Genomic DNA, 15,994 nt, shown 5'->3' on the forward strand with positions numbered 1-15,994 from the left:
TCGATCTTATCAAAACTAGTCAGCCAGCAATGATGCAAAAAGATCAGTATGAGTTATTCATTTAACAGCAGACTAATTAAATAGATATAATCATACTAAGCACATCAAAACATTTAAGCTATATTGTTGCTATTGTTTGGAAGGGTTGATTTAAATGGACCTAAATTTCAGAAAGCTAAATTTAAAACAATTACAGAAGTATGTTACACAGCCACACTTCTAATAGCACATTACTTTAGACATTTGATATTGGGGAGTGTTTACTCAGAAGACAAAAATTCAGCGGTGGAGTTGAATTTTAAGTGTTAAGAACAACGAGGCTTAAGAATCCTTTTATAAAAGTAATTTATCAGTGGAGTTATAAATAGCAATGCTTTGTTTTGTTTTAAAAAGATAACTCCATCTTGTATAACTCTGCTACTTGAAAGTTCACGCTGCTGAACATTCCTCTGCATATTCTGGTCACACAGTTCCCTCTTCCAGATCATGGTACCTCTAACAGTGAGCACATACCAGGTCCTGCCTGTCCCTTTCACGTCAGTGCTAAATTGCGTGACATACTTAGAAGAGGCTAAAAAGCAGTAAGTATTGCATTCCCCTCTTTCCCGCCCCTTATTTGTCTGAAACTGGGTTGTTTCACAGCTGTTCGCTCACTGCTGTCACCCAGTGTAACAGGGGTGTGACTACAGGATGACGATACTCCTTCACTACTCCCAGTTTAAGTGACCCTTTACACTCTACAAAGGATGGCATGTAACACTTCAGAATTTGGGTCGCAAATAAATTTGGGAAGCATTGCCTATATTTAAGAAAAAAATCCACACACCCCCCACCCTTCAGTACTCTTTCAATGCTAACTGAAGAGCAGTTAAGATGGATTTAAATGCTTCAGAATCATTGTTTGCCATCCATAGCAAAAACTACTGCTGCTGGACAATAACCAGGAATAGGTGATTTGTTCCTTGTTCTGGGCCTGGGTGCTCAAATGTCATTTGACCTGAATGCTGCTGTCTGCGGTAGCAGGTGGATCAGTGCAATAGGAGAGGTTCAGTGGACAGAAACTTGGTGCTGAGACCTTTTATACGTATCACAGTTCTTCATAGTGCTTCCAAGTAACAACATGATGACTGAGCTGTCTGCATGGCAATGTGTATGACAAGACACCATAGTGGGGAGCAGTAGCCTTAATCCTGCGGGGAGATCATCTTGAAGGAATTATCCTGGTGCTTATCCTGGTGGACATCTTTGGAAGAAAGCATTTTTTCTGGTACTCCTTTCTAATGGAATGGCTTTTCTTGTGGTCTACTATGTAAGAAGCCCTAGGCTTGGGAAAGTGAGTGCAGGCTGGTGAGATCATATCATCCTTGGAACAGCATCACCTTTCCTGTGTCTTAGCTGGTGGGTTTGATTTCTTCTTCCATCCAAAGAGTAGGGTTTTTTTCCTCCCTCCTTCTGAGGGGTTGCCACTGGCTCCATAGGTCTTGGTTACTGAAAAGATGCTAGCTCTGCCTGCTTTCTGCTTCTGGGTGAATAGGGTAAGGATGAGAGCCTGGAGCTGTTTCCTCAGGGAGGAAGTGAAAGGAAGCGATTTAAAGTTCTCATTTTTATCACACAGGCTTCAGCTTTTGTTTGAAACACTATTCAGGGAGTGATATTGCTCTTCCAACCTCATGATGGGCCATCAGTCCACTTTCCCTGTGCTTCCTGCTCCAGAGTACCCTCACAACTGATACTCTACAGAATTGACCCCTTCTCCACACAAAAATGTGCCAGAAACCAAGGTGTTCTCATGCCCTTTCCCATGAGAGGATCAAAATCCATGGGCCAGGACCATAAGTGATAGACAGCTGTGTTTTCTTGGTGTTCTACACATTTGGCTCACCTGGGCACCAGGACTGGGTATTCCACACAGCATAGGACCCTGGCAAATGCTGTGCAACGGGGAACTGCTACAGGAAGATTTCTGCCACAGCTCAAGTTCCTGAAGGAATAGAAGTCCATGCTGTCAATCCAGAGATAGGTGTCACTTTTCCACACCACTACACCCAGTGCTGTGATATAACCAGAAGCCTCCCTTCCTGCAGAGATATGTATAGAACATCAGTATCTTTACCTGGCTGTAGTGGGAAAAAACAAAGAGTGGTCCGTCAGCATGTCCTTGTTGGATTTCATTACAGGTTCCAGGGACAAGGACCTTGGATCAGCTCTGGAGGGTGCATGCTCCTTTGGAGTCTCCCTAACAAATTAGGGACTGACAATCAACAGTAAGTGCAAAGGCACATATGGTACTTGGCCCTTTGTAGCAGGGGAACTATGTCAGGGTATTGAAAGAGCTCTGCCTCGTTCAAGATCTTGCTACTGGTATGTCTGTGTAAAGTATAAGCTGAAAGAACTTAGGGGAAGGTGGCACACACATTGGTTGAGAACCTAATGTCACATTAAGTGTTGGATCAATTTAAATCACATTTGGATCTAGGCTTCCAGATTAGTTTTATTCTAAAGACTAAATTGTACGTAATAAAACAGGGTTCTGAGAGTCTAATGAATATGCAGTGAATTAACACAGTCAGAAGTTCACTTAAAACCGCAGCGTTGCTGCAAAACAAATCACTAAATTGACCATCTGTGACCTTGTTATCAGTGTTAGACCTGCAAGGTATAGGTTCTACCTATGACCCTTTTACAGATCACATTTACCATAGGCCATCAGCATCATTGCTAATCATGCAAATAAAACAGTTGCTCAAATGTATGTTTTCCAAGAGCCTTATCCATCACAGAGCATCCAGTAACATGTTCTTTTGCCAGGACAAAAGTCATTTCATGTGAATCATGGAATAATTTCTATTTGACCAATTTTTCCAATTTCTCAAACTAGCTTCTTCTGAAGTATCAGTCCTCTACTGAACTCTGCAGTTAGCTGCTTTGATTAAGGATCCCCATTGCTTAATTACCTTAAATTTCACACTTGAAAATAGATTTGTCCAGGACAATTATCACCATCTTTGTTTGAAAAAGGATACAAATTGAAGTTTAATGATATGGTGGATACAAGATTTTCTGGTATGGTATCCTGTGATCTTCCTCACCGTGTGGAGACAAGATGCCTGCAAGCACTATAGTTGAAATTTGCAGTTAGACACAAAGCTGCGCTGGGGACCCTCTATGTGTAAACGGGATTGGGGGAGGGGGAAGAAAGGAAATATCAAATCAAGTAAACCTGTAAACTTCTTGCATTTTTAAAATTGAAACGAGGTTCTTGTTTTGTTTTTAACCTTAACACAATTTCAATATTAGAATGTTTGAGGCAGAGTCCTGCAGGATACGTTTTCAGACATCACATTATTTGCCTCAGAACAGTATTGTGTCCTCACTGGCAACAATAACATTGCTATAGTCCCGAGGCAAAATTCACATAATGCAAAATAACTTTCAAATTAAAATTTTGACTCATCACACCAAGAATACACTGACATTTTTACAGTTGGTTTACAGAAGGTACCATGGTGTCACTGGCTGTGCAGAAGGGTTTGCTCCAGTCTGTTCCTACCCTCTAATCTGCAAATGACCATAAATCAGGGTGTCATTCCTGAAGAACCTTGTTAGGCCTTGAGGTGAAAGGGAAGTCTATCAAGTAAATTTAAAATAATAATAATGCTAACATATTTTCAAATCCTTAGTGTTTCTTGTCTATTTTCACACTGGTTATTTAAAATCATGCAGTATGTTTTACGGTACTCTTCAGATTTAAAAAAAAATCTTTAATAATCCTCTTAAGTTGCAAAATGGAATACTAGATTTAGATTTTTTTTTCTATTTATACAATTACTGTGGGCTTTCTATTTCTTTTGCTAAATCAAGAGAAAGTTTAAAAAAATAACAGTTTCTCTGCCTCCATTTTTTAACTCGCAAAGCTTGAACCCAACATAAGCAGTTCAAGGAGAGAGTTGAAATTAAAAACCACATTTCAATGAGGAATCCCAGAACTTGGCCTAAATTAATAGAAACTTTTGAGGAGTCCTCCGTATCCTTTCATTACACAGAAGTCTTGTCAGAAGGCAGAGACAGATGATGTACCTTTAGTCATCCCTTGTCGATGCAGCAGGATCTGTAGTCACTCTGTTTGAGAACCTTGCTTTCAGTGTTCCAGGCATAAAAATAGCATGCAAGAGTACTTCATGGGCTGCATAGCTTCCTCCCTGCCCCACCTTGATCTGATATTTAGTAAGTATTCTGTAATTATCTCCCTTTCTCTGAGTTACTCTTTCTCGCTTTGTTATCATTTCTTCTGTTTGCAGGGCATTTCATTAACTGCCTTCAAAGGATGAGCTTGGTCTTCTCAAACTTCTTTACAGCCCGCCTATAGACACCACATGATTTTTATGAATATTTTCATTGTAAATTAAACTCTTACAATTCACTAAATTATTTTATTACACTTCCTCTTTTTTCCCTCCTTTCTTTTTGCTGACTATTGCTCTTCAGGTCTCACTACCATATATAAGAAAAAAAACCTATCACCTCAGTGTTTTAAGATGAAAATTATTTGAGCTGTGCTTTTTATATCCTCTGGATGTGTGCATGATTTCCATGGCTATAACATCACACCCACTCCCAAATGTTAATAAGGTTTCCCTCCTAGCAACCCTGTGAAGCAGGGAATGCAGCTGTCATCCCCTCCCAACACACACACATTGGCAGTAGCAACCATTTCAGCCTGAAAGTAAATTCTTCTGTGGAAACAATGAAGGAACTCTTTAAAATGTCTGTTGGATCACTTGTTAGCAGAGAAGACAGATTAATCATAGACAAGTGGACACATCTCTGATAAGGTCCAGAAGACAAAGCAATAGCTAGAGAAGAGTTAACAGCTAACAGTGAATAGCTAAAAGAACTCCAATAGTTCATGTTTCTGTCACCTGCAGGAGCAGATGCCCTGGTTTCTTCATGAATGACTGGTTCTGCAGAGGTAATGCACCATGAAATGATGCCTGCAAATGGCAGCTACCTAACAAATTGGCCATATACGATGGGTGGAAATAAAAACCTTACAAGGCTCATCAAGCATGTGGCTCGCTGCAGCCTTTTGAAGCTGTTTCAAGCAAAGCATTAATAAAACCCCTGACTACAGCTGACCACATTACTGTGTTTCTTTGTACACATTGGTCTTCAAGAGGAGCAAGGCCATGCTCTGAGAGGCAGTGAGTGATATAAAGCAGACAGTGGGGCATCACATTCACATCATCACCACAGATATGTGGAGTAGCAGTCAAATGTGTTGAATACATTGTACAATCTTCACCCTGCTGAGACTGGCTTGCAGTTATCTATCATCCAATAGAGGCATGCAGAGCTGCATACAAAGGCTCAGAAAGAGAACAGTCTGCACTTAGTACCAGTTTAGAATATGGCTTGTTCCCAAGTCTCTAAAAGTCATACTCGCATCACACAATCATAATAAATATCGAGTAACCATGCTGTATACTTTGCCTGTGGAAATGGTTAAGACACCATGAAAGCTACTCTCTTTCCTAGCAATCTAAAAACCTTAAGAGGAGAATGGAATGTTTAAAGCCACTTATCACTTGGTCAAGGCTTAAAAAAAAGTAAAATAAAATCCTGGCATAGTACTTGAGAGAAATGTCCTACTGGAGCCCTCCAGCCCACTGGAACTCTGCAGCCTCTGATCCTGTGAGGCGTGGGGATCATCAGCAATCCAGGCATGCCTGGAAAGTCAGCAAAGACAGTGGGAACGCACTGTCACTTACCCAGTATCTGCAACTCTTGCTGAGAAAATGAACATGGGAAGCAGAAGCTCCAGAATTGCAATGGCAATACATACACCGCAAACCAAGCATAACAGTCTGAACCGCATCTGAAAATTACACCACTGAAATTAACACATTGACTGCTCCTGCCAAAACAGAGAACAGTAACAAATATAAATCAAGGCGTTTGAGAATTATTTGTTTATGATTTTTTCTGATACAAAACATCTCCAGCACACAGGTCTCCCATCAGTTCCTCCAAGAGGCAAGTTCTTACAGCTAAGATAAGCTTCACTCTCCATTTTATTTCCATAATTTATAGATCATTAGGAATTAATGCTTGGTGTAAGATCTAGGAAAGGACTCAATAAAGCTTTTTAAGGCCCAACCTAAAAACATACTGTGTGGGGAGCATTGTTATCCATTCAAATAGAGCTAGCAATTCTCAGGACTTCACAGAAATGTCAGGGCTCTTCTACCTGTCAGTAGCTTTATTCTACACGCAATACATACCTACAAGGAACTGCCCAAGCATCTCATTGTGCGTGTGTTCTAGGACCCACAGCTACCATGAGACTTCCTTTTCATTATTTTCTAATCTACTTAATGTTGCCTAGTGACAGTATTGTAGCAGAGTAGGCAGAACAAGATTGGGATATGTAATGTCAGGATCCTCGTAAGAGCTAAGTGCATTTAAATGGTTATAAGCAGAAACTGTGTTTTATCTGGCTGTGCAAAGCAGTCATAATAGGTCATTTCGGTCACGTGCAGGCAGTGGCATGTTTTGCTATAGAAGTTTGACAGAAAATCTGTGCCTAAATCAGACTTCCCAAAGAAATACTATTACACACTGAGTATTAGAAACTAGGGATAGGTGCATTGGGTCTACTCAGACATTTTAAGCACAGATGTTTGAGCTTAATAAATCAGTAGGATATTTTACATAGCATATAGTATTCCTTCCCTTTACATACAAATCCAAAGTGCGTTAGAGGTTTCCCACAGCAGCCTGCATCAGTGGTGTCTGACAGTAATCAATGGCTAGCCGTTTGTGGAACAGCTAGCCGGCTGGCAAATATGTAAATATATATTTAAAAGTATAGAAATATTAAAAAACATGCTTAACAATTTTAAATTACTTTAAGCTTTTAAGCACACTTACTATTAAGCACACTTTGTGTGCTAGTTACCTGTGCACAAAAAGCTATTTTACTCTACATTTGATATTTCAATCCTGTCATTAAACTGCCAACAAAACAACATGATTATCTAAAAATCTGTGGTTTATCTGCAAGAAAAATCATTTGTTGTCACTTCTGTTTATTACTAGAGTACATAACTCTTGCTAACAACCAATTGTTTCCATTTCATAACCTGCTCTTAATATATTCCAAAATGATAAACTTAAGACCAATTAAAGTTTCCTTTGCTTTTCTTTGTGCTTCAGAAGCTTGAAATGTTAGTATAGCTCTTTCCTCTCCAGCTTATAAACTTTAAATACCACTAGTATACAGAAAATTAGCTTCACTTCTCCAACTGAAGTTAAATTTAAAAAATTAGGATTTTTACTTTACTTTTTAATGTTTTCCAAACTATTTCCTTAGCACATTTGAAGTTTTAAGAAAGCATATTTTTTTCTCCTCTTCATTCAAAAGAGGAATTTATGTCATGACTCAACCTTCCTCTTGTCTCTATATTATATTACCATAACCTTTGCTGTAACCTACATAAACTAAAGTCAACTCTGACAGGAAGAAGGCTGTTGCCTTAATTTTCATTGCTATTTTGAGCTTATCATTAATGCTTTACATATCCTAAATACTTTTAAATATATCCTGTCTCTATATATTCTTGTATTAGAATAACTAAAATTTTACAGTCACACAAGCATCTATTTTTTATTAATACCTTTGATATTTGATTAATATGTTGTCTTCCAATTTGACAGAATCAGGAACGTTCTCACAAGCTTCTTTAATGATTAACCTTCAGGTTCCAAAATACCCTTGAAGTCACAGAAAAATGGTCCTAAACTACCATGTGTTTGGGAGATCTGTACAAAGGGACTCATTAGAAGTGGGAAACCAAGTCTTACCTGTATTTCCACACAGCAAATCTTCACAACAAAACTACCTCCACTGAGCCTCAGCTGAAAAATATCTTGAAGAAATCCTTGGCTCCATATCCTTGCAAAGGCATGCAATTAGTCAATTTTTAATAGAATTTTCAATTAAAATGCAATCTTGACAGGTGTCAACACTATAATGATGGGGCTTTGTCAGTGGAGGAAACAAAACTGGGATGATTGCAGGAATCAGCGATTTTAAAATGATATTGCAGTGTACTTTTTGAACATCTGATTTTGATTCCCCAGGACTAATGCTGCAATAGCCTGCACATTGGTTGTTACGTATTAGGAAATTGTGGGAATGATGCACTACAGGAAAGACTCAATCTACCAAGATTCAAAATGACTGTGCAAGTTGGAATCAGAAGTAATGTAACTGCTTGACTATTTGCCTTTGTGTCTTTTATTTCAGAGATTATCACTTTTTCACAATCCTGAAAAAGACAACAGAAAACTCTCCAAAGAGATCATGAATTAACTACCTTGTTGGAACAATGTTATGTAAATTACAGACACAAACATTTTTTGGCCCTTGAAGTTCACATTCAGGTGCTTTTGCAGCTATTACATATGTATGGGTTGAGATCCTGTATGCTTAGACCAACCTTCTGATTTTTTTCTTTAAATTAGAACTGAAGTCTAACATAACTAAGCATTTTCACAGTGCAGACTCACTGTTTACTATTGCAAGTGTCTGGAGAGAAGTTTGGAATCACCAAATCTTTGCTTTCATCCTGTTTCTCAGCATTTTAGCTCTGGAGCTCACATAATGTGCTATTACAGAATTTCATCTGTAGCTCCAAAAGCTTCCTTTCTTCCTAATAATCTCTTTATACAAATCAAAATTATCCTGAAGAAAGAGTTCAGGAAACTGGAGGTTAATATAACTTCATTACATGCATTACATGTCATTACTGTTGCTGAAAGCCCATGACAACCTCTCTTTGTGATCATGACCTTCTGACAATTTTAAATTTTTTTTTTTACTGAGATGGATAAAGTCTTTCCCGTCTTTTTGCCAGCTGACACTGATATCCTTAGAGTAGCATGATAGTATAAGAAGTGCTATACAATCCCAGTGCCCACATGCACACACAACCCTTCTCCATCCACTACTACACCTCCAGAGTAACTCTATTTGAGCTCTCAGTCAGTCACACAAACTATACAAGTCTCCATGGTCCAAACCTGTTTTTTTCCAAGAAAAAAATTAACCTCATTAGTCCTACTAATCACAATACAAAGTCAAGCAGTAAACAGAATCAATAATTTTATGAAAATTAATGCAAATGCCCACATACCTTTCACAATTAAAAGAGTGTATAGGTATAGGCATTTTAAATGCCTGTGAGTCTGTCCAACTGATGCACCACTAACAACGGATGACACCAACCGAGTCGATCACCATTCCAATGCTGCTCACTGGTCACTGTCACAAAAAACACACTCGGAATTACATTACCGGAAAGAGTAACAAAATGCTTACCGTGTTTGGAAACATTTCAAATACATCCAAACTTGGCTAACAGAAACATAAAAATTCTCATTATTGATTTCATTACCATGGAACATGGCTGACTCCATCACTTCCAAGTCATTAGTCACAATATACTTCAGAGTATAATAACTACATTTCTTACAATCGATCCTTCCCTGTTCTATTGGTATCTCCCCATCTTACATATAGCACTGTATCCCTCACTGCAGGTGATTTATGTTAAAAAAAATAAACAGCCATATTTGTATCTTTTGGAACTCCACTGTTTGAATTGTTTTTGCTACCAAAAAGCGCAGAGCAAGAGCCACAGGTAGAGCCACTACTGCTTGCAGTAGTACCTGCACAGACAAATAACGCTAACAGATTACCTAAGCACAGTTTTGCCTTCTAGCATATCTCTATATATCTCATTGACTCTATGCTGTTAAGGGTTGCATGTTTCTAAAGGTTCCATAGCAATTACGGCCATAGATGGTAGATTGACTAAGAGAAGACCAGCACAAAAACCTCCCAATTAGTTCCATCCAGCAGTGCTCCTGACAGATGGTGTTTATTCCATTGTTTCAGCAAGATACGAAGTCTCAGAGTACATAGGGAGGATTCAGAAATATCTGGCAAACTCACGCAAAGTGACACGGGAAACAACAGCCATCATTCTTGATAAATAGAAAATTGGCGAATTGCTAGTAAATAACACCATACCAGCCACTTGATTTCCCTAAAGGCAAGGAATTTCAGAGAGGAAGGGGAAGGGAGCAGAGAGAGAGTAAAAGCTGGCATAGCCCAAGGGGTTATATTGGAATCTCGATTAGAGACAATAGGGTGAAAGTGAGAATCCACCGGCCTCTAGGAATGCGGGACAACAGATAACAGCCTCAAGATCGGACTTCATACACTGAGCCAAAATTAACATCAGGGTTATTAGGGTGCACGGTCATCAGTTCCAGGTTGTGTACACAGCTGTCACATGAATGAGACAGGAGCTTGTGATGCTGTTCTGGTTTTGCATACGTTATTGAGCCCTTGAAGAGAATAAAAAAATAAAATAAAAACCTGCAAATAATCTTAGTGTAAAGTATGCTTATTGTAAACTAATATTTTAATGGGATTTTATACTGCAGACCATTATTTACTGTAAGTAGAGCCGATTTACAAACAAATGCTGCTTATTAATGAGTATAATCTTAATTTACTTTTGTGTTTGTGCTTTTTATTAAAGATATGTAGATTTTTTCATGTTTACGTTCTTTCTAAATAAATTTATCTCATCCAATTACTAGCCATAGTAACAGCAGCCTCCTCAAACAGAACTGAACAACTAAATTAAATTTTAAAGTATTATATTGAAAAAGTATCTTCATAAATAAGGTCTGTGAAACTTCAGTTGGTTTTGAACTAATATTAACGTAGTATTGTACTAATGCATCAAATGCATCCACAAATAGTTGGATTTCCTCTGCCAAAATAGCCTGAGGGGAAAAAAAAAAAAAACCTTTATCACTGAAGTTGAAGAGAAGCCATTAATTTTGAATTATTAATTTTTACAGAGAAATTGCTTTATTTGACACAGTGCTTTCCTGTGGAGAAAATGTGGAAAAACTGAGGCAAATAATATATTTCAATGACAGATCCCTCAAGAAAACCTGCAGAGTAATAACAATACCTGCAGGAAAAGAGCATTATCTTTAGTGCGAGCAAAATATAGTGAGTTAACATAAGGTACTCAGACCTACAGTTGTTTATTTGACACATAGTATTCTAAAATGGTCAGATACCACACCATCTTCCAGTAAATATAATATTGAATTTATCCACATTAAATCCTGAAGAGTAAGAAGTTAACCAAATTATGCACACAGCTAATTTTGTTTCAATCCAATTCCCTTCTCTTAACAAATTTCATTTTATTACTAATCTCATGGTTTTAAGTTGTTTATGAACTTCACGTTAATCATTTTTCATTAGATGAAAATCTTTAACCTCAAAAGCGCTACCAGGGATATTCACATTACTCAAGATTCTATATTCAAAGAGAAACAAGATTTAGAAATAATCCACATGAGATGTGTACCAGTCTTACATAGGAACAAAACTGTTATTAATGTAGCACTGATTAATGCACATACTATCTTTCTTTTCTGTAAATATTGCCATCAGAAAGTAAGAAAAAAAAATACAGACTCTTGCCCTTATTAATAATGGTTCAAGAGCAGTTCCCCTTATAGCTACCGTGTGTTAAAGGGTATTTCTTAAGCAAAATTATACAGACTTCGTAAATATACTGGGGGGAACTGCTGATTTTTACTACTATTTATCATCACAAAAAATACAACACAAATGACATTTGGGAATACAGACCAAAACAAATTTATATTAGATTTTAAAAAGATGATTTTTATTAAGCACAAACAGCTTTTAATACATTATCAATACAAATAGGAAAACATCTGTTTAATGAATTTGATATATCAAAGATTTGATGGACAGGTTGCATACTGGCACAATAAAAATGACTTATTTTTTTTTTTAAAGTATTTCAAATTAAAATTATAGGGTCACCACTGTCTACACTGCAGGAACTTTACCTACAGTCTAAAATTACTACATCACCTGGGCATAAGGTCAAGCAAAGAACTACAATTTCATAGTATGGAACTCCTAACACTTCATTAGCACCATTCAAAGCTTGCATCAGCTGTTTAACTAAGAAGCAGCTGACAGGTCAGGTAAAGCTTTACAGCAAATTTCAGTGCAAAGTTTACAGTTTCTCTTCATAAGATACTTGGAATCTATGGTTTCATAGCATGTTAAACAATTATGGCTTGATAGATGTACAGTGTTAAGATGCTGAGAACATCTACTTTGAAAAAAAGATGAGACTTATAATGGCTGTGAAATGCATTTTAATATATTATGCCAAATTCTGTAATATGCAAACAACATGCTGGATTACAAACTGAAGTCCTATTATGAATTCATAGATAAAGGTCAGTATTAGCTGTCTGGGGTAGTGGCTTCTGGTTGTCTCAGCTGCTGCTTTTTCAGGCTAACTAGCTTCATCTTCTCTCTAATGTGTTCTGCTGCAGAAGCCATATCACTTGGACTCCCAAAGTACTGCTCAGACCTAAAAGAAAAAAAAAACAACACTAAAAGTTATCACTGATAAGACAGTGTGTGAATATACATGTGAACGGCACTAGAAAACACAAAACAGATAAGAAAAATAAGCACTTTTTCCATCTAGAAATTTAAAAGCCACCTTACAAGGCTTTGTAGACTCAGTGATGAGACTTGACATCAGATACTGATGAAATTGTAACAAATCCTAAATGACCATTTTATACCCAAAAGATTCTCACAACAGCAGGGCGCTATTCTGTAAGTGCAACTAGATACTTCCTCATGCTATTTTTTACTGCCGTTCTCTGGCTATTCCCCCCCCGCAAGTCAGTCTGGCCATTTTGAGTACTATGACAATCAAGGAAACCTGTCCATACTTGAATTCTGAGGCTATAAAATTGCTGTGTTATTTAAGGACTCTGTGTATGTGAAGTCAGCCACATGTTGCCAAATTATGTCATCTATCTCTCAAACTGAAGAGAACTTATGGCTGTGTAAACTGATTTTTCACTCAAACACAACAAAAGAACAGCAGAAACGTTAGGGAAACCATTAACCAAATTGTCAGCGAAAGGAGGATTTGAAGAGAATACATGTCTCAGAAGAACAGGTATCAAATCTAATTACAAAGCACAGACACTGAAGACTGTGGAAATGGTGATAGGGCAAGAGACCTAAGACAGAGTGGGGGGACAGGAATAAGTGGACAGAAAAGTTATTTCACACAATTGACTAGTTTGACTAGGGAGCTCCAAAGGCAACAGATTGCACAACTGCACACAGGATCACAAAACGGGCAGATGTTTTTCCTAATGCAGATTAAAAACCACGAGCAGGACAGGGAACCTGGACTTCCAAGAAGATACTGATAAAATTCCAAAGCAGTAAAGAGGCTGATGAAGACTCCTCCAAACTTTATGATATTTTGTGTGTTCCTACATTTCTTAAACTACTTCTAGCAATGAGTGAACTCTTTGCCAATTGTTTGTTAAATGCTTCAAAAATAGAATGCCAAGGGATGACAAGCAGAGGATCCTGGGACTTAGGAGAGCTAAGATCCCACTTCTAATAAAGGGGACATGCAGAACTCTCCTGAAATGCCAGAGGGGTCAGAAATAATGTTCAGGATTCAGTCAGCCTGCCTAAAAAAGACAAGTGTATGTATACCTATAGCTATAGGAGCATCGTGTTAGGACTCAAACCTCCAAGCATGGCAAGCATCATCTTTCATGGGGAGCTTTCACAGGTTCTAATGTTTGTTTTTACTTTAATAGTCTATCTGGAAGTTACGTGGGTTTTAAGAATAACAGTTGCTGCTTTCATTGGGTCACTAAGATCTGCTATACGAAAGTTATACCAAAATACTTCAAACATAACACCTCTTAGGGTGTTGGTTCCCTCCCCCCAGCGATAAAAAAACACCACTATTTTCAAATACGCTACTGAAAGGGCAGTAAAAGTCACTACTAGGTCAGGTCTGGGTCCATATTCATGGACAGCACTCCTTACTGAAGGAAACTATAATGCATAGGGAGTATGATATTTTGGAAATAAGATGACAGGAAATTAATTTTCATGACTGACTTCCTATAACCCTATTTTTCAGTTGCCCGATACCATGTCGTAAAGTTTCAGCCTCTAATTCAAAGTATTGGTTTCAGATCTCATTCACTATGGTGCAGGATCCTACAGACCCAGAGACTAGTTCCAAGGCTTGGTTATACTCATGTAGAAGAAATTACTGCAAGGTCAGCATCACAACGGACAGGTGTATTTTACTGAACACAGAGAACTGAGTTCTATTATGGCTGAGACTCTAAATTCAATTTGCTTTTGTGGCTCAAGACAGCCACCAATTTCAAATTAGTATGAATAGCTCATGAGGGGAGTACTATTTTATTTGCTGGATAAATCTCATGTAAATTTATCTTCAAGGTACTGGCTTAAGACTTCAGATAGAATTGCGGATAAATTAATCAAAATATCATGATTCAAATCTGATATTGAGAAAATATTGGGACTGGTCATTCTTCTGTTACTTCTACATACTGGCATAAAGCAAAAGTAAAATCTAGTAATTTCTGAATGTGAAAGAGTCACTACTTTGAAATAGTGGGCACATTGTCTTTAGAAAGTTTGAAATTGGACCTGCCTGCTTTCCATGAAAAAATGGGAAATAATTTTTAATGAGTATTAGTGCGCTGCCTTTCTAATGTCAGCAATCAGCATTCAGGATTCTTCTGTATACAAGACTATTATGAAACTTTACCAAAAGCATATTCAGTAGGCATTATAAAAACATTCTGCATACCCATCAGGATAAACTACAGGCACTGTTAGTCTGTCCAACAGTGATTTCCCAACTGCTTCAATTTCATCAAATTGCTCCACTTCATTAAAAGCTTCAGGCTGCTCTGGACATTCTTGCAAAATCTGTTTAAAAAAAAAAAGAAAAAAGAAATGCAGCATAAAGTAGACAAGGGATAGCATGTAGATTTTAAGTGCCACTAAGTGGCTGAGTGAACAAGACCAATCGAAATATTCATATAATTCAAGAAAGGAAAATATTGACTAAGCTACATTGAGAAGATAGTTCAGGGCTACCACTGTTCTATACTAGAATGTTTTACATTCTAAGAGGGAACAAAAAAGAAAAATAGCATTGCTAGACAATATTCCAGCAACAAGTATCAAGTGCATAAAAATAGTAACCTGCATCAAGACAGTCATATAAAATGGAAGAAACCGTTATCCCACTGTATTCAGCGTTGGTGTGGCCTCACCTTGAATACAGTTCCAGGCCTCACATTTTAAGAATGATATGAAGGTCCTTGAACATGTCCAGAGGAGGGGAACAAAGCTGGTTAAAGGGCTGGAAGGAATGTCCTATGAGGAGTGGCTGAGGACTTTGGGCTTGTCTAGTTTGGAGAGGAGGCTGAGGTGCAACCTCATTGCTCTCTACAGCTTCCTGAAGGGGACGTGGAGATGGAGGTGCTGAGCTCTTCTTCCTGGTATCCAGTGATAGGATGTGTGGGAATGGTTCAGAGCTGCGCCAGGGGAGGTTCAGACTGGACATTAGGAAGCATTTCTTTACTGAGAGGGTGGTCAAACACTGTTAGAAAGCTGGTCGATGCCCCAAGCCTGTCAGTGTTTAAGAGACATTTGTACAATGCCCTTAACAACATGCTTTAACTTAGTCAGCCCTGAATTGGTGTAGCAGACTAGATGACTGTCCCTTCCAACCAAAATAGTCTATTCTATTCTATAAACATTAATAAAGAAGGGTCCTTTACACGCCATTTCAAAACTAAAATCCACATCTGGTATTGAACAGGGCGGGTTAAAAACAGTCTGAACATTTCCAGACAGGACTGGGACTCAATACTAGTAGTTAGTTCTGTATTTTCTTCCTCTTCTCCATCTGTCACTTCTTACTTTTTCCCAAAGCAGTATGGAAATTAATAGCATATGTTCCTCACA

The 15,994-nt window shown here is 37.9% G+C and overlaps 1 protein-coding gene across 1 annotated transcript in view; it reads right to left on the reverse strand.

The window, feature by feature from the left end:
* Positions 1-11,740: 11,740 nt before the first annotated feature.
* The window catches only part of SESTD1 (SEC14 and spectrin domain containing 1), a 59,587-nt gene continuing 55,333 nt past the window's right edge, over positions 11,741-15,994 (reverse strand). The window contains exons 19-20 of the mRNA XM_074144860.1: positions 14,826-14,947; positions 11,741-12,518 (exon numbers count right to left, since the gene is read on the reverse strand). Of these exons, the coding sequence (XP_074000961.1) occupies positions 12,389-12,518; positions 14,826-14,947 (252 nt within the window). The 3' untranslated portion in view covers positions 11,741-12,388. The remainder of the gene's footprint in view (positions 12,519-14,825; positions 14,948-15,994) is intronic.

This window comes from Numenius arquata, chromosome 3 (genome assembly GCF_964106895.1).
Source record: "Numenius arquata chromosome 3, bNumArq3.hap1.1, whole genome shotgun sequence".
Taxonomy (NCBI): Eukaryota; Metazoa; Chordata; class Aves; order Charadriiformes; family Scolopacidae; genus Numenius; species Numenius arquata.